The sequence below is a fragment of the Zalophus californianus genome, chromosome 14, assembly GCF_009762305.2.
Source record: "Zalophus californianus isolate mZalCal1 chromosome 14, mZalCal1.pri.v2, whole genome shotgun sequence".
In the NCBI taxonomy this organism is placed as follows: domain Eukaryota; kingdom Metazoa; phylum Chordata; class Mammalia; order Carnivora; family Otariidae; genus Zalophus; species Zalophus californianus.
Genome location: NC_045608.1, coordinates 26,353,501 through 26,372,483, shown reverse-complemented (window position 1 = coordinate 26,372,483; position 18,983 = coordinate 26,353,501). Strand labels below are relative to the sequence as shown.

The window sequence follows — 18,983 nt, the reverse complement described above, 5'->3', positions numbered from 1 at the left end:
CAGGTGGCATCTGGGAAGACTTGCTGTGACCTGGGGCTAGCACCTGCCCTGTGGAGAGCCAGTTGGGAGGCCTATGGTTAGGTATCAGCACCACCCTACAACTTCTCTCCTGCACTCTTTACCCCTGGGTATAATTGTTTGCCCCTGCTTTCAGTTCTTTTGGGTATATACCCAGAAGTGGAAATGCTGGGTTATAAGGTAACCTTATGTTTAAGTTTTTGAGGAACCACCATACTGTTTTCCACAGCAGTGCATGAGGGTTCCATTTTCTCTACATCCTTGCCAGTGCTTGTTATTTTCTAGGTGTGTATTTTTTTTTCTTTTTCTAAAGATTTATTTATATGTCTGAGAGAGTGAGGGGGAGTGGCAGAGGGAGAGGGAGAGAGACACTCAAGCAGACTGTGCACTGAGTGAGGAGCCTGACACAGGGCTCGAGCTCACGACCCTGAGATCAGACCTGAGCTGAAACCAAGAGTTGGATGCTCAACTGACTGTGCCACCCAGGTGCCCCCTATGTATGTATGTTTTGTTTTTTCTTTTTTTTGCAGACAAAGCTTTTAAAATTTTTTTTAAATTTAAGTTCAATTAATTTTTTAAAAGGTTTTTAATTTATTTTTTAATTTGAGAGAGAGAGTGAGCCCGGGGGGGTGGGGAGGGGCAGAAGGAGAAGCAGATTCCCCATCGAGCAGGGAGCCTGATGGCAGGGTTCAATCCCAGGACCCTGAGATCATGACCTGAGCTAAAGGCAGCTGCTTAACCAACTGAGCTACTCAGGCGTCCCATAAACTCAATTAATTAACTTACCATGTGTTATCAGTTTCAGAGGTACAATTCTGATTCATCAGCCTTATATGATACCCAGTGCTCATTACATCATGTGCCCTCCCCAATGTCTATCACCCAGTTAACACATTCCCCACCCCCCCTCCCCTCCGGCAACGCTGTTTGTTTCCTATGATTAAAAATCTCTTATGGTTTGTCTCCCTCTCCAAGTTTGTCTTGTTTTATTTTTCCCTCTCTTCCCCTATGATCCTCTGTTTTGTTTCTTAAATTCCACATATGAGTGAGATCATATGATAATCGTCTTTCTCAGATTGACTTATTTTGCTTAGCATTATACTCTAGTTCTATCCACGTCATTGTAAATGGCAAGATTTCAATTTTTTGATGGCTGAGTGGTATTCCATTGTGTATATATGTACCACATCTTTTTTATCCATACCACATCTTCTTTATCCATTCCTCTGTTGATATGTGTATTTTTTAGATGATAGTCTAGAGGCGGAGTTTTAAATGTACAGTTTCTACTTTTCTCTCTTTTTTTTCTGTATTGTATGGTGGTCACGGTGTTCATCAGGGCATAACTTACGGTGAAGCAGCAGCTTCCAGACTGGGCAGCAACATTCTTTTTTCCTAGATGTAGACCCAGGAGATAAAATAGCTATTAGCCTAGGGGAGATTTGAGTCTTCCTTGCCTGTGAAAAGACTGTACTTCCTTTCTTTTAGGAACCCTTGGAGAACTCAGAGCCCGTGCTGGAAGCCGTGCTAGAAATCATTGCTGCCGTGCTGTTGGCAACAATAGCAGTCAATTCATGTTACCTGGATGGAGCATGCCTTCAGTCTGTCTGCCCAGGCTCACTCCCAGTGCTTGCTGGGCCCTTCCAAGGGCCTTCTGCCAGCCTCTCAGATGGGACTTTTTCTGACTCTTCCTGCGATATCTGGCTTGTTTGGCGGTGCCCCCTCCCTGCTCCGGCCCTTCAGGCCAGAACCCTTGTTCTCCAGAACCCCTCTGCTCCCTTCACCCTCCAGGTGCCGAGTCCTATGAGTCTGTCCCCTGGAGTGTGTCCCTTCTGTTCACTGCCCCATCCAGGTTCCTGACATCTCTTTGTTTAACAACAGCATGTAATTCACATACCTTGTAGTTCACCTGTGTGGGGTGTATAAGTCAGTGGTTTTCAGTGTATTCACAGAGTTGTGGAACTATCACCACAACCAATTTTAGAACATTTGCATCACCCTAGAAAGAAACCCTAGTCATTCCCCATTTGTCCCTCTCCCACAGCCCACTATCTACTTTCTGTTTAGATAGACTTGCCTATTCTGGACATTGCATATAAATGGAATCAGACAATATGTGGCCTTTTGTGACTGGCTTCTTTCATTTGGCATCAAGGTTCATCCCTGTTGTAGCATGTTTCAGTACTTTAGTCTATTTTATGACTGAAGAATAATTATTTTTTTAAATATCAGTACATATAAGAATTTTTACCTAAGACATAAAAATAAAACAGCTTTTCAAAACTGACAAGAAGTTTTAGCATGGAACAATTTCTAAAGAACCAGGAAGGTTCTTCACCTCGAAGTTTTCACCTTCAAGCTGTTATGAATAATGCTCTGTGAACATTCTTGAACCAGACTGGGGGTGGACATATGTCTCCGTTACTCTTGGGTAGATACATCTAGGAGCGGGACTTCTGGGTCATTCGGTAACTCCGTGTTTAACATTTTGAGCAACTACCAGACCAGTTTCCACAGCGGCCGCACACTCTGCCTTCCTATCAGTAATGTGCGAAGTTCTAATTTCTCCATATCCTCACCAATCCTGTCTTTTTTCTGCAGACTTTAAACTGGTCTGCCTACCTCTAATACTTTTTCCTTTATATTTCTAAAATTTTGTTTTCCCGACAACTCTCGGTGGCCCCCCTGTTACCCACGGGATGATGTTCCCAGTTCCCTGGCCCGGCACTCTGCCATCCCCCACACCCGTCTCTGCTGTAAGGCCCGGCCACGGGCTGTGCTGGCTCCTGCGTGTGTCCACATTTCCCCATCACACCACACACCCCCTACCTCTTTGTTTCACCACTCCCTACTGCAGTGCTGTCTATTTCCCAGGGCTTACCACAAGGGCTGCCTCCCTCACTGTCCTGGATCCTTTCAAGTGAGTTGTTTTCCACCTATAGATGTTGCCTGGGTTTCTCTTTGTTTCATTCAATTTTTGAAAAAAATAACTGTTTATAGGTCTCTTTCCTCTGCTGAGCAGTGAGCCCTGGGGGCAGGAGTTGGTCTCGCTCTTCTCTGTCCCCGGTGCCTGGTGTCTTGCCTGGCTAGGGCAGAAGCTCTGGCCATAGGACCTGGGTGACAGGTCACACAGCCGTCCTGAAGCAGTTGCTCACCGGCCTGTGTGCTTAGAGCTGGGTAGGCCCCTGGATTTGGGGACTGCTTTGTGATGGGCCCCTGGAACTGTGACGTTCCTGGCTTTTCCTGGACCCTCTCTCAGTCTCTCCTCTTTCCTGTCTAGAAGACTGTGGACCAGCACAGCCCCTGCCAGTGATGGGAAGTGGTGCTCAGTGGCAGCGCTGAAGCTCTCTGAGTATGGTAAGGACTGGTGCTTGCCTATTTTGCTGGTGTCAGTGTTCTTTTTTTTTTTTTTTTAAGATTTTATTTATTTGTTTGACAGAGGGAAACACAGCGAGAGAGGGAACACAAGCAGGGGGAGTGGGAGAGGGAGAAGCAGGCTTCCCGTGGAGCAGGGAGCCTGATGCGGGGCTCGATCCCAGGACGCTGGGATCATGACCTGAGCCAAAGGCAGACACTTAACGACAAGCCACTCGGGTGCCCCTGGTGTCAGTGTTCTTTAGTCGCTTCACTCCTGGGGGTGAGGGGTCTTTTCCTGGGTGACACTAAGTATGGGACAGCCTTCCTCCTGGGAGAGCTGTTGGTGCAGTTGAGGGTAGGGATGTTTGGCCTGCTGTTGGAGTGGCTTGCCGGGCCTCGTCACGGTGAGAAAGGTACAAAGTTAACATATTTTGTTGGTGTCTGTTATTCTGATGTCTAGGTCCTCTGTTGTGTCTGGCATTGCGGGGGTGTTCCTTTTGCAGTGAATAGCACCCAGGACATGCTCCCCAAGTAGCTTGTTATGGTCCCCCTGGACGTGTTCTGGTCTTTGTTTTTGTCCTCGATGATCCTTTATTGTTCATTACATTCTGAGAAGGCCATAGCTGTTCGAGTTACAAGATTATGTGCTGGAGCAGAGTTGTCTTCATTGTAGGTTGTTAAAGAGACAAGTAACATCTCAAAAGCAACTTTTTTCTTCCCTCAAATCCCTGTTTTTAGATTCGAATTGCAGCCTTAAATGCCAGCTCTACAGTTGAGGATGATCATGAAGGAAGCTTTAAAAGTCACAAAACTCAGACCAAGGAGGCCCAGGTATATAATCCATGGTCTTCCTCTGCAGGTAGACCTTGCTTTTCATCTCTGTACATGGTACCTCATTTTAAATGCATTCACAAGACTTAATGGGATTTTAGCTCTCCCTCTCATGTTACACCTTCACTTGGGGGTGGTCACACCAAAGAGAAATTCTGTATTCTGTGAGCACTGTTTGGGCCGGTTCAGCCCCTGGGCCCACTTGTCCAGCGGGGCCTCACTTTCTGTGCAGCCCATTCTTTGTGCTCACTTCAGGAGTTGGCACGCCCAAGGGGTGGTAGCGTGTTAATGGTAGGCGGTGCTTTGAGGTTTCCTGGTGTATTGCCCTCACGTGCCAGTGTGAGGGGGCCCTTGCTGGGAGCTGTCTTGAGGGGGTCTCACTGAGGGTCAGTGAGGGGCCGGGTTCAACTTCAGCCCTCGAGATTCTTGGTCTTTCCTCCTTCCATGAGGCCTGGTACCACTTCCCCTTCAGCCTGGCCCTCTTCTTCCCTCCACCCATCTCTCCACCCGTGTCCTGCTGTGGTATCACAGTGGTTTGCTTCTTTCTTGCCCCCACCTTTGTTTTCCCTGGAATAAACATGTGCCTCCCCTTTCACAGGAGAAACACACAGGCAGTCTGGAGCCCTCTCAAAAGTCTATAGTCAGCGGTCCTTGGTCTTTAAGGGGTGTCATTGGGGCTCAGCCTGCCCAGTGCCCCTCCGTCCTGGAGGAGGTTGTCATCCTCCCTGGGCAATGATCAGGCAAGGGCAGAGTTGCAGGTAGACGCAATGGAAACCATCCATATTCTCTAGGAATCTCTGGGTTATTCTGGCTGGTGCGGCCACTCTCCCAGCTTCACCCAGAAGAGGCCAGCTGAGTTCATAACCTTGCCATTGCTCTGATCCTGTGTCCCTGGGCCAGTGTGTCTTTTGCTGTTGCTTAGACTCACTTGAGCCTATGTTGCTCATGTCTCCTTGGGGGACTCTTGAGGGGTTCTTCTCCCAGTGATGAGCTCCTGGGAGGTTGGAGTGTTAGGACTGTTTCCATTACGGTTGTCAGTTAACATGGCCTTGACTGTAGCCTCCCCTTACACACTTTTGGCTTAAAAAAGACAAACCTTTGTAATCTCCTCTCTTGGTTCACAGGAAGCAGAGGCTTTTGCCTTGTATCACAAAGCCCTGGATCTCCAGAAACACGACCGGTTTGAGGAGTCAGCCAAGGCCTACCATGAGCTCCTGGAGGCACGCCTGCTGCGAGAGGTGAGGCACCACAGGCCAGGTGACGGGCTTGCCCTCTGCCCTCCCCTTCTTGGCGACCTTGGACATGTTACTTCCTCTCTCTGCCCCTCAGCTTCCCCACCTGTACAGTGTCAGCCTCCTTGGGTTGCTGTGAGGGTTGAGTGAATCCAGTGAAGCATGTAGAGTGGTTCTTGGTATGTAGTAAGAGCTCTGTGTCGGCTATTTTGTTACATTCTCTTTACAACTACTCTGCCGAGAAGGTGGGGGCCACTGTCCCCATTTTACCGTTGTGGTAGCTCAGAGCCCCCCAACTAGCGAAGCATTAGAACCAGGATTGGAACCCGTGGTTTCCTGATACTTAATGATCCTGTTGGTAACACATCTTGGCAAATGCCGTTGAGGTGATGGCCCGTGAACTCAGGAAGCCTGTGTAGGCTCTCAGAGAGAAGGCTGGAAGAGCAACACAGAGCCACATGGAGGGCATAGGGTAAGGGTATGGCAGAGAGGGGCAGGCAGGGCAGGACCCAGTGGTCCAGTGTGGCGGCCATGCTAGTGGCCAGTGAGTTCAGCCTGAGTTGGCTGGGTCATGGAGATGTTGCCTGGAGGTTTGAGAATGAGTCTCAACTTGAAATGGATTTAGGAAGAATTATGTTCCATTAGGAGGAAAGGCTTTTGTTTTTAAGTACCTACACACAGAGACATGCAATAAGGAAGCAGACAGACTCCATCCAAGGGCATTTTCTGGAATGCGGTCCTTCAGTTGAGCAGTCTCCTACACCTCTAGGAAGGCAGACACTTACGTCTGAAGCCCCCACCCCGGATGGTTTTTACCACGGATGAGACAGAATGCTAACTGAGTTCTCATTGTCGGTTACAGGAGTCCATCCCCTCCCTCACTCGTGGATGTCAGGATTCTCTGGTGCTGGTTATAATGTCTTGGAATTCGGGCTGTGGGAAATGTGACGCGCCCCTCCCCCATTGGTAGGAAGTGAGTGAGGGCCCAGAGATTAAAAAGACTTTATTCCACTTTACTGAGCTCCAGCCATAGGCCAGGGGCTGGGTGTGTTTCAGGAGGAGGGGGTGTTCCCTCACACCATGGTGGAGCGGGCCTCCGAGGTGTGAGTGGGTGAGCAGAGCAAAGTCGGAAGGGTGCTGGTCGTCCTTGTCGTCATAGGTGTGTCCACCTCTTTCTCTGTCACTCTCAGCCTTGAAAGACTGCTGTGGCACTCTCCCCCTTGGCTTGTAAAGGTAAAGCATGGTCATTGCAAACAGTTGAAAAGTACAGAAAATGTACAGAAAAGTTTCTTTTCACATTTATCTGCATTGGTATACTTACTATTAAACTAAATCATGTGGTTCTGGTCTCACGAACACTTGGCATAAATGGGCCCTGGAACACAGCTGACTCCTAAGAAGTAGATAGCTTCATTGGGGAGGCTCGTTGGGGCGAGCCCTTTGTCTTCCGTGGGTGTCAGCGTGTCTGTCTCAGAGGGTGGAGAACGGTGCTGAGCCCAGCTGGTTGGGTGGAGGTTAGTTACGAGAGCTTCTGCTGTTGTGTGTGGAGGCACACTGACTAGCCTCCGAGGTAGACTCACACAGCCTCTCTTGAAGGGTTCACACCAGATTTTGAACTGTTCTGTACCTGGAGCGGCGAAGGTACCTGGTATCCCGCTGTGGTCAGCCCGTTGTTGGGGATCTTTCAGCAGTATAAGCCAGACGACAGGAGAAGATAAGGAATGAGGTTTGATTTGAGCTTTTTAGTCTTCTTGTTGGGATTCCGTAAGAGTGCTAGGGTAGATTGCTTGGATTAGTCAAGGGGTGCTTCCTAAAGGTTGCATGTCCTCAGGTCTCATCTGTTCTGATCATGAAGAAGAATGTCATGTGAATGTGACCTGTCCCAGGACACGGCTGAGATAGGGACCCGCCCCTGGAAAGAATTTCTTTGTGCCACCGAGTTTTTCTGTTAGAAAATGTTTTACTTTGTCCCATGGTTAGAGCAGTAGTTTTCCTCATCAGTGGTGTCTTAGAAGTTGTAGGATTTTCTAAGAGTTTTCATAAAAGCTGTAGTGAAATAACTTTATATAAAGCATGTTATTTATTTATTTGCCAGAGAGAGACACAGCGAGAGAGGGAACACAAGCCAGGGGAGTGGGAGAGGGAGAAGCAGGCTTCCCGCGGAGCAGGGAGCCCGATGCGGGGCTCGATCCCAGGACCCTGGGGGTCATGACCTGAGCCGAAGGCAGACGCTTAACGACTGAGCCACTCAGGCGCCCCCACGTTTATAATGTTTATGCTCTTTTGGCTCACACTTTTTTTTTTTTAAGATTTTATTTATTTATTTGACAGAGAGAGACACAGAGAAGGAACACAAGCAGGAGGAGTGGGAGAGGGAGAAGCAGGCTTCCCGCTGAGCAGGAAGCCCCATGCGGGGCTCAGTCCCAGGACCCTGGGATCATGACCTGAGCTGAAGGCAGATGCTTTAACGACTGAGCCACCCAGGCGCCCCTGGCTCACACTTTTGATATTTAGGGTAGGATTTACTGTCCTTGTAATACAGAGGTTGTCAGGGCACTAACTTCTTAAAGTAACTTGTCCACAGTTACGTGAAGAGTTACAGAGTTGGGGGCTCAGCCTCCTGATTCCTAATCTGATGCTCTTCTTGCTGTAGGATGTGTAGGGCTGTGTAAGTTGGCTGCCTGGCCACCTCCAGACCCTGCCGCTGCGCCCAGGTGGCCTCCTCCTGTCCTGTCCTCCCTCCCAAGGCCTGCTGCTGGGGAGCTGCAGGCTCCAGGCTTGACCTTTCAGCCATGGCCGTGGTGACGGGGAGGGTTCCCTCTGTCTCTTTTGGTGCCGAGACTATCTTCAAACTGCCTTGTGGTGATCTAGCTTTCCTTCTCTGTCTGCTCAGAGCTGGAGGCGTTCCCCTGAGAACATCTAGTGTAGAGCTTTCATTTTCCAATGGAGGTTGGCACCGAACTGGGCCAAGGGCCTCTGCAGCAGAGGCCAGCCGGGAAGCCAGGTGTCCTGCTGACTGCCTGCTGAGGTTTCAGGGCCTAGGTGTCACTCTGGACCTCTGTTTTTGTTCACAGGCAGTTTCGTCTGGTGATGAGAAAGAAGGGTTGAAGCACCCTGGGCTGATGCTGAAATATTCCACATATAAGAACTTGGCCCAGCTGGCAGCCCAGCGAGAGGACCTGGAAACCGCGATGGAATTCTACTTGGAGGTGTGGTTTTGGCAATGTTTATAAGCCTCTTGGGGTTTTTGAAAGCTCTTGGTGGAGGGGGTAAGGTTGTGGTCTTCTGGGCTAAAAAGAATTTGTAGTGGTGTATCACCAAGCTGTGGTCCCTGAGACCCTTATCAGCTGACAGCAGTGCGTTCGAGAGAGCAGGGGCCTGCATGTGCGTTGGTCCTCTGCCACTCAGGGCACGTGTGGCCGCGGCTAGTTGCTGACTCTGGCCCTCCAGGTCTACACCAGTATAGTGGGCATGGTAAGAAAGAGGGCGGTTGTGAAAACGGAATGAACTGGTACTAAGAACACAGCCTGACCCCCTGGCACCCTGTACCTGCTCATAACAGTTTTGCCATGAACTCTATGTTACCGTCACCGTCTCTGTGGGCACCTCTGAGGTGCCAGACACCACGCGGACACCTTTCCACGCATGCGCTAACCATACGTCATCTTGCAGGGAAGGTGTCTTTATCTTCATTTTAGTGGTGGGGGGGACTGAGGCTCAGGATCATGCTGCCAGTCAGTATAGGAGCAGGGATGTGAACTGAGGTCTGTCTTCAGAGCCCATAATCTTCCTAGAATCCCACAATTTAAAATTAAATAATTTTTTTTTTAAGATTTTATTTATTTATTTGACAGAGAGAGACGCAGCATGAGCAGGAACACAAGCAGGGGAAGTGGGAGAGGGGGAAGCAGGCTTCCCGCGGAGCAGGGAGCCCGATGCGGGGCTCGATCCCAGGACCCTGGGACCATGACCTGAGCCGAAGGCAGACGCTTAACGACTGAGCCACCCAGGCGCCCCTAAATAAAAGATTTTAATTCCCACAAAAATACCCCACAAATCCCATTTGCTTTTAATGGTACTTTCACTTCCTTTATCAAATATGTAAGGAGTACAGGTGTTCAGAGTGGCAAACTATGTCAAGAAGATGTTCTGAATTCAATAAATTGGTTCATGTAGCTTGTGTTTGCCATTTTTCTGGGTGGCTTGGGTGGCTAGGTTGGTGCTCTGCCCCTCCTGTCACCATGGGCACCTGCTCGGCAAGAGAGCCGACTGAGCGTGTGCGCTCTCTGTGCTGCTTCCAGGCAGTCATGCTGGACTCCACCGATGTCAACCTCTGGTATAAAATTGGACATGTGGCCCTGAGGCTTATCCGGGTCCCCCTGGCTCGCCATGCTTTTGAGGAAGGGCTGCGGTGCAATCCCGACCACTGGCCCTGCTTGGACAACCTCATCACTGTCCTGTACACCCTCAGCGATTACACAAGTGAGTCAGGCTTTGATGGCTTTCTCCCACGCGCTCGTGTTTTTGCAGACAGAGGAGGGAGGGCAGCTTGGGTAAGTTGGAGGCCAGGTTAACACTGAAGTGCTTTCTGCCTGACTGTCAGGAAGAGAGATGGCTTTGCATTCCTGCTTTATTGCATGTGTCTTTCTCACTCAACTGAGCTTTCTTGAGTGCACTGTGGTGATAGGTAGCATGTTCTCTGAGTGGTTTTCCCTTTGCTTATTTCATTTCATCCCTGCATTGTCCCATCCTGCTCCAGAACCTGTTTCTGTAACTTGCTGACAAGATGGCCTGGCAGTTGCAGCTTGACTCCTTCTGGTGCTGGGGACCTCACTACCTCTTGAGGCGGTCCATTCCTTTGTAAAGCAGCAGGGCTACTAGAATGGTCTCTGCCAGATGAAGCCCCAGTCTGCCCTCCAGTTGCTTAAGCTCCTTGGCTCCAGTCTTTCCGTCTACTCTGCAGAGAATTCCTTTGTCCCTTGCATGGGCTGGTCCTGAGGCAGGCACTGATTAGGTGTTCTAGGGGTCAGCCTCCTCTGGGTGTCCCCTGAGGCCAGAGAGGAAGGGGGCTTTCCAGGAGTGCTCGGAGCAGGACCGAGCACAGTGGGAGCCCAGGGCTCTGTCCACTACGTACGCTGCAGGCTGGTCCAGTGTGTGAGGGTGCTCCGCACCTGGCTGGGCCCGGTTACTCTTTAGGACAGACATGCCAATGAGCACTTGCTATCACTTTCAAGGTTTAGGCCTGGAAGACTGACTGGCAGAGGCTTTTTCCTTCCCTTTTTTAAAGACAAATAGTGTGGAGTGTTTAGAGAGGCACTAGGCCCTGCTCTCGCTTCCCCACCTCCGGTTCTCCACAACTACTTTTTGATTGAGGGGGCACACGCACACAGTAGAGTGCACAATATGTGTATGTGAAACATGCCCAAGATGCAGAACATTTCTAGAGCCCCAGAAGGCAGGCTGCTTTCACTCCCGTTCCAATCATTCCCACTTGGGAGGTGATCTTGATTTCTCCTTTTTGTTGCCAGAGAGGAGCTCTGCTTGTTGTCAAGGCTCCTCTAGGTGGCAGCAGGTGGCGGCGTGTACTCTTACCTGGCTCCCTGGGCTGTGGTCTTCCCATCCGTGAGGGCACCCGGGCCATCACTTGGGCCTCTTTATTGCCGTGTTGTCTGTTATGTGCGTCTGCACAGTTTGACCATTCTGTGCTTGCACATCGGGTCGTTTGCAGAGTCGAGTTCGTGCCTAACACTGGTGTGAATGCTCCGTGGGCGTCTTCCGGTGGACACGGCACTTGTTCTGCTTGCCCCAGTTTTCACGCCCACCAGTGGAATGTGATAGTGCTTGTGAGGTGCCCTTTGGACTCTCACAGCTCCTTCTTCGAGAGGTGTTTAGGCTCCTCTTGGAAGCTTTTCTGGCATCTTGGGGGCCACCTGAGGTGGACAGTCTTGTGTTCTGCCTGTCTTTCCCCAGCTACCGGGTTTAGTTCTTTGTACCCCTCTGTCATGGTAGGAGAAGTTGTACTTGGTAAACTTAAGTCCTTGGGGGCAAACAGGCCTGGGGGGCTGAATGGCTGCTCTGTCTGGGGGAGCCCCGTCCTGATAGACCTGACATCCATTTATTGATTTCAAATGTACATGTGTGTGTATCTGCGTGTGTGTGTGTGTGTGTAACTATAGACTCCATGCCCAGTGTGGAGCCCAACGCAAGGCTTGAACTCACGACACAGATCAAGACCTGAGCCACAGTCAAGACTCAGACACTTACCTGACTGAGCCACCCAGGCGTCCTAGACCTGACACTTATTTAAACCCCAGAGTAAAAGCAGCATGTTAAATCGACTCCCAGTGGCTTTTATTCACTTGAGATGAGTAGGCAGGGGTGCTTGGGGTTGCTGCCCACTGACCACCTCTTGTTCCTTTGGAACTTCCCAGGCCTTTCGTCTGTGGGAGCGCCGCTGTAGTACAGCTAGTGCGGTGAGCTTTACCACTGCCAGACGCCTGCTGAGAGCCAGCATCGCCCGATGCTCCAGGCCTCCCGGGTTTTCTCTCTGGGTGTCTCTGAGGGCCACTGTCGTGTCCCACTGTGGTCCCAGAGAAACCGTGTGCTTGTTTGTGTGGCCAGGAGCCTCTGGGTCGTCTGTGCAGCCGTTCGGTCAGCAGCTTGCTGGGCTCTACCACCCAGACCCTCCCTGTGCATAGGTTGCAGAACCTTCATGTGCCTTGCGGGGGACAGCGTGGTACTGTGGAGCTTTGTGATGGGGCCCTGCTCTCTCCTTCCATGGCACTCTAGGAGGACACCACTTCCTTCTGTCTCTCAGAGCTTCCATGCCCACATCTCTGCTTCTGCTCTCCCTTTCCTTCCTCCTCACCCCTGGCTCCTTCTTTGTCTGGTTATTCTTGACAGCAGTGGCTTGCAATCCATCTACACTCAGACTCTGAAGCTGAGCAGGGCATGGTAGTGGTGGCAGTGCCCAGCTGGAGCAGAGCTGGTACTTGGCTGCACTGTATTGTTTCTCCCCGTGTGTTCACAGGTGAGGCCGGGTGGCACCGGGCCTGCTGGAGATCTATTTATGGCAGTCACGTCTGTCAGGGGCTATTCCCACTTATAAATACCAAAGGCTTTCCTAGTTCACATCGCAGATCTGCTTCGTGACTCCTTGTTATCCCGTTTTTTCTCTTGTGTTGCTTTGCCTGTGACTGTTTCCACTCCTGGAGGAGCTAGAGAAGGATAGGCTTTCCAGATCATTGATTTGAGAAGGCTCGTTGACATGAATGATGGACATGCCTTTAATTGCAGGCAATAACTTTTTTGGTAAGAACAGTTAAAAAAACAAAAAGAGGAAAATTGGAAAGTTCAGATAAGCAAAAGGAGCAGAAACCAGTTTTATGTGTACAAATGGAGCCGTGTGGCCTGTTTGTTTCCTGCCTTTTTCCCAGGCTGTCTTGTGGCCTTCCTTCTGGTCAGTGAAGACACCCCTCAACCATTGGTACAGCAGCTCCTCAGCAGCCCAGTGTGTGGACTGGGGACGCTTTCCTCAACCAGGCGCCCCTAGTGGTGCTGAGTGCTTTCCTGATTTTTTGAAGGCTCTTTTCCAATTAGCCAATAGCCAATCACTGTGGGCCTGTAGGTTTTTGCAGCAATTCCTAGAAGTGGATTGTTGGGCTGAGGGTCTGTGTGTAATACCCATGGCTCTCTGGAAAGGTCGTCATACAGTCTGTCCTTGCCCATCAGCATTTGGCTTTGCCTCATCTGCTGTGGGTAGTAGTATTTTCAGCATCCCGTTATTGTTTGCCAACATTTCTTTGATTCCAGAGTAGGGACGTTTTCTTGGTGTTAACTGGCAAGGCCAGAGGTTGGGGTGCACACTCAGAAATCAGATCGTTTCTTTCCTTACCAGCATGTCTGTACTTCATCTGCAAAGCTTTGGAGAAGGACTGCCGGTACAGCAAAGGACTGGTTCTCAAGGAAAAGATCTTTGAAGAACAGCCTTGTCTCCGGAAGGACTCCCTCCGAATGTTCCTTAAATGGTGGGTTCTGCCTCTTCCTGTGCTGGTTCTGCACTCCCCTCTCCCCCAAAAAGGTGTGTGGCTGGTGGGTAGCAGGAGGCGTGTGCACCTCCTTCTCTCAGGTCCTGACTCCCTGGCAGTTAAGCCCCTGCACTTCAGCCCCCACTGGACCCCCTCACCTGGCTTTGATCCTGCTTTGCCTATTACTCGCCTGTGTACCTAATCATGGCGGTGCCTCCTTGGCTTTCTGCTGCCCACCTTTCCCCCTGCCCTCCTGGCTCTTGGCATTCACCAGCTCTCCTCTGGGTGCTTGCGGTAGCCTGCTGTGCACCTTGTCTGCCCGCCACCCACTGTTTCCTTTTCCAGGGCTTTGTTCCCAAGTGCTTCCCAAGTTCAGTGTCCCAGATATGACCCTGACACCCCTGCCTTGCCTCCAGGACAAAGCTCATGCTCAGAGCATCACCCAGGAGGTCCTTTACAGTCTGACCCCCTTAGTTCTTCTCCTTGCCTCCTGTTTCTCCCTGCCCCAGGAGAAGACTGCCCTAGGTCTCTGACAGATTCCAGGCCTGGCCCCGTTGTGCCCTGTCCTGTCCTGTGCCCTGGCTCCCTCATGCCCCTCACCTGGAAGGCCAACTTCCCACCTCTCCATCTGTCGTGCCATTGCTCCTTCTTCATGTTCCAGCTCCCAGGTCACATCTGGGCAGCTTTCCAAACTCTGGCTGCCTTCCTCCCTCAACGCTCCAAATGAACCAACTCCTCCAGTCCTCTGGTCCTTGGCCCCTGCAACTCAGCTGGTGAGGGGTTAGTGGTTATTTATCTCTGTGTCTATCCCTCATAAGACTGTATTTCTTGTTCATATCTGTCCTGATGGTACTAACCATCCTAAGAGAGAGAGAGAGAAAAGGGAAAAGTAAATCTGTAAGCAAATGGCTTTGTGGTAGAGCCCTGCTGAGAGCCATCAGGACAGCCGGGCAGGAGAGCAGGTATTGCTGGGCCTGCCTCAGGTGGACGTGTGTCTGTGTGAGGGCACCTGAGGCCTCACAGCCCCTGCCCTTTCTGTAGTTTGGCTATACCAGGGACTTCGGTGAGCTTCGGGAGTCTGATGACTTTGGGGCTGGGCAGGATGGGAAAGTTACATTCTTTTACAATTCTCTGTAAATAATTGAGAGCAAGGTTTTATTTTTCTGTGGCTTTTCTGAGATTACTGTGGTATTGTTAATACATATAAAAACCCTTTGCTCAATTTTGAATTGTAGAGGGAACAAAAGGTATTAGTCACTTGTATTGTATGTGGGTATTAAGAATGCTAATTACTGCCCTTAGAGGCCACTCAAGGGGTTATTTTATTTGTAGGAAGAATTAATACAGATTAAAGGGTATTAACTGCATCTCTGTAAAATTTCAGCCTCTGCTGTAGTTTGTGACATTGTGATTTCTCTCTGTCTTACGCACTTTAGTGACATGTCAATCCATGATGTGTCGGTGAGCGCAGCTGAGACGCAGGCCATTGTAGAGGAGGCCCTGGGGCTGCGGAAGAAGCGACAAGCGCTGACCATGCGGGAGAAGGAGCCAGACCTGAAGCTGGTGCAGCCCATCCCCTTTTTCACGTAGGTCATCCGGGTCTGTGGCGGTGCTGGGTCAGCTGGTGGGCCCTGCACAGGAGGGAGAGGCCCCGAGGCCTGCTCCTGGGCTGATGGTGTGCGTGGGGGCCGGGTGCATGCTAGACAGACACCTAGAGGCGTGCATGCACTTATTGGCCGCCAAGAGGCAGGCCAGGCCTCTCCCAAGTATGCCCAGTTGAAGTCTCTCTTTGCTCTTGCCGTTCTTGATGCCAGCCACCTGCCACATCCCTGCAAGCCCTCTCTCAGTCTGCCCTTCCCAGAGGGGAAAAGGAGAGTAATGTTTGCCACACACTGGACAGGCAGAAACGGAGTTCAGAGCAGTCAGGTGGTGAATGGAGAGTCTGGAGTTGGTCCCAGGTGTGGGTTCCATGGTTCTTGAGCACCTGCTCTCCCTCTGGGGCCACGTGGGGTGCCCTGGAGGATGGGCCTCCGCATAGCCCTCGTGAGTCCCGCAGTGTGTGAGAGACCCCCCAGGGAAGGGAAAACTGGTATTGGCAGCCTTCCAGAGTTGGGGTCATTCAGCCCCTTAGTGAGATCTCGTGTGTAGTTTTTGTTTTTTAAAAATCTGACTTCGAATCTTGAATCTTTAAATTTAGCATGGCTTGACAGCAGTGTTCTCATACTCAGAGGTGTTGTCCCATAGTGGTCTGGGGCTCCCACCATGGATCAGACAGGCCTGGGGCCAGTCCTGGCACCCCTAAGTGGGTGACCCTGGGATGCTACTCACCACTCCTAAAAGCAGGGAGAGCAACCCTCTCTTACAGAGTTGTTGTGATAGTGAAATAGAACCGCTGGGGGCCAGCACAGAACCAGCATTTCCTCACACACTCAGGAGGGGCTGGCTTTTGATCCATGGTACAACTACCTGTGTGTTTCCACATGTTGAGTGTCCCAGGAATGTCTCCTGCCCGGACCCTGACATGGGTCAGGAAGTTGGGGCTGCTCTCAGACTCTTTGTCAGTTGCCCTTCCCATTATTTGGTCAGCTGGGTCAGGAGCCCCATCCTATCTGAGTGTGGGCTTCCTAGCCGAGACGTTGGGAGTTTGGGAAGAGCCCTGAGTGCTTCCCTTTACAGTGAAGGAGGGGAAGGCTGGGGAAGGCCTGAGAACGCTGGAGAGGGCTGGAGAGGGTCCTGGCGATAGGACTAGAGAAGCTGTGAACTGGTATCACGGCCGCCCTCATGCAGGGGGAAGACCAAAGGGAAGCATGAGGGAGATGGGCTTGGTTGGAGTGAAGTCTGGGATTGGGTTACTAGAGGAAGAGTGTGGAGTCCCTCTCTGGGAGGAAAGGGGTCAGGCTTTTAAAATAACCACAATCTATTGTAGGGCTCGGCACACTTCTCCCGCAAATGACCAGGTGGTAAATGCTTTAGGCTTTGTGGGCCAGGTACCATCTCTGTTGTATATTATCCTCAGGGTGTGTGGGTAATGTGTGTGTAACAACCCTTTAGCTGCCTCTTAGCTTGTGGGCTGTATAAAACAGGCTGTGGGCCACGGTTTGCCACCCCTTGGTCTATTCAGTGCCCATTAGACAAGGCATGAGTAAATGAAATTGTGTACTTAAGGCATTAGACATAACCCAGCTGTGAGCAAATTCTTCCCGTGTGCATGTAGCGTTTACTGAAGACAGGGAAAGAACAGGTAGGAGATCCCTTCCGGTCCCAGGAGCCTTCATTTGGTTAGATTCTGGATTTTAGAGCACCTTCCATTTTCATTCTTTTCCCAGCGTTTACTGGATGCCAGCTTCATGCCACACTGTGCCCTGTCCTGGGGACTCAGCATGGTGGGCACGTCCCTCTCTGGGGATGATTTGAGGGGTAGTCAGTCACCCAGAAGAAAAGGCACATGCCGCAAGCTGATGAGCCCTTTGAGGAAAGGAGCACAGCACCTTGGGGGGAGCTCATAATGGGGTCTGCACTGCTTTGGGGGTCAGGGAAGGCTTAGGTACTGGAGCTAGAGTCTGATAGAGGAGTGACATTGACCAGGCAGAGAGGCTGGGATGGGGGTGAGGGCCTCGTTTTGGGGCAGAGAGAAGCCTGTGCAAAGGTCCTGTGGTATGCAGGGGTCTGATTTTGTTTGCAGAACTGAAAGAAAGCTATCATGGTGGGAGGGTCGGGGTGAGGGTGGGGTGTGAGATGAGGCCAGGTCAGTTGGCCATGCAACACCATGAGGCTGAGGGTGTGATTTTTAGCCTGAGAGCATGGGAAGACATTCAGAGATGGGTGGATGGATATATCATACCACACCATATCATGCCACAACACAACATATAACACAACGTAAAATGTGAAACGAGACACTCTACAACATAACACACCATACCACAATAAAACACATGACACAACACATATCACACGGCACACAACATAGCACGCAGTAAAACACACAATGGACTTGATGATGATTTAAAATTTCAGCTTTGTAGGGAAGGAGTTTTTGAAGTGTGTCAGTGGTTTTCATGCCCGCCTAGTGGAGTCTGAAGGTGCCTGGGCCTGAGGTGCTTCAGGGCTATGCCAGGGTGAGGCTTGTGCTCCTGCTTGGTCTGTTCCACCTAAGTGGTGTTAGATTTAGGATTTTGTCCATACCCACGATGACAAAACCAGGAGTGCTCCTGCCTGCCCTCATGGAGATAGCAGCCGTGGGCTGTTGCTGCTGCCTCTCCACAGGCCAGCTGGCCCTGTGCTTGGAGCACCCAATGCTGGGTGCTGACCAGGTGCGGTGACCCTCTCTTTGCAGCTGGAAGTGCCTGGGAGAGAGTTTGCTGGCCATGTACAACCACCTCACCACCTGTGAGCCCTTGCGGCCCAGCCTTGGCAAGAGGATCGACCTGTCCGACTACCGGGACCCCAGCCAGCCTCTGGTGTCTTCTGTGGTGGTGGCCCCTGTCAGCGTGATCCAGCCAAGCCCCGTCCCCGCCAACCCGGCCGTGGCTGTGGCAGAATCTGTGCTCTCCTATGCCCCTGTGGCTGCGGCCAGCTTCCCGCTGCACAGTCCCAGCCTGCTGGAGACCGGCGTCCCTGCGGGTGAGGAGCCCTCTTGGGGTCAGCTCTGGGGTAGGCCTCCCTGGAGGGATGGGTCTTGCTGCCACTTCTGGCCCAAGGTTTAAGTGGGGGGCCCCCAGCTCTGCAGGGGAGGCTGAGCCTACGCCCGGGGCTGCGGCTGGCCAGGGGCCGCTTCAGCAATGAGGCCCCCGAGGGGAGTGGGTCAGAGCTCAGAACCATAGCTTCTTGGGACTGCTAAATTCCTGGCTGCGAAGTCCTGGCGGGAAGGGTGGCCCTTTTCACTGGGAACGTGGGAGCTGGTGGGGCCCTCTGCTGGTCCTGCTGCGCTGTGCGCTGACGCTGAATCGTTTGACCTTAAGAAAGCCGGCAAAGTGACCACTATATGTGGTAGTATTATTTTTTAGTGGTTTTATTGATCTTTACTATCAATCAAGTTGTAAAAAAATTTCAGACAGCCGTTCCCAAGCCTTTTCTTGATTTCTGTGTCCCTGGAAAAAAGGCTATCTGGCTGTTAAACGAGTTTCTGAATGAACATATACGTGGTTGTTCTAACTTTTTTGCTTGATCATATGTGACACTCCTCTGCTGTCTGTATAATTCTCATGATTCTCTTGCTCACATCCTGTCAGTGGGTGCTCAGAAGGTCCTGGGTGGTGGGCAGAGTCAGTGTTGCTGCCACTTGCTTGGTTATGTCCCAAGTACACGCACCGAGGCCCCAGAGGCTCTCAGAGCCAGCTGGTGGGGGGTTGAGGGGAGGGACTGCTGGAGCCCCTGGTGTTCTGTAGCCGTGGAGAGTAATCTTCACATCTGGCTTATGGGTTCTGGGAATTTGAAGTGATTTGAGTTTGAAATTAACTTTGCTCAGGACTCTTGTTAAAGGAAAGATGGGAGGTTTCTTGAACATCAGAGATAAAGA

The 18,983-nt window shown here is 51.1% G+C and overlaps 1 protein-coding gene across 7 annotated transcripts in view; it reads left to right on the top strand.

Moving 5' to 3' along the window:
- Positions 1-18,983, top strand: part of CABIN1 (calcineurin binding protein 1) — a 152,254-nt gene that overhangs the window by 10,933 nt on the left and 122,338 nt on the right. For 4 of the 7 annotated variants that reach the window (XM_027576452.2, XM_027576447.2, XM_027576448.2 and 1 more), the window contains exons 2-9: positions 3,299-3,375; positions 4,114-4,206; positions 5,331-5,444; positions 8,513-8,647; positions 9,740-9,920; positions 13,336-13,465; positions 14,902-15,051; positions 17,802-18,088. In XM_027576452.2, the coding sequence (XP_027432253.1) occupies positions 3,373-3,375; positions 4,114-4,206; positions 5,331-5,444; positions 8,513-8,647; positions 9,740-9,920; positions 13,336-13,465; positions 14,902-15,051; positions 17,802-18,088 (1,093 nt within the window). In that variant the 5' untranslated portion in view covers positions 3,299-3,372. Of the gene's footprint in view, positions 1-3,298; positions 3,376-4,113; positions 4,207-5,330; positions 5,445-8,510; positions 8,648-9,739; positions 9,921-13,335; positions 13,466-14,901; positions 15,052-17,801; positions 18,089-18,983 lie in introns of those variants that run through there. The other 3 variants (XM_027576451.2, XM_027576449.2, XM_027576454.2) reach the window with 2 other exon arrangements.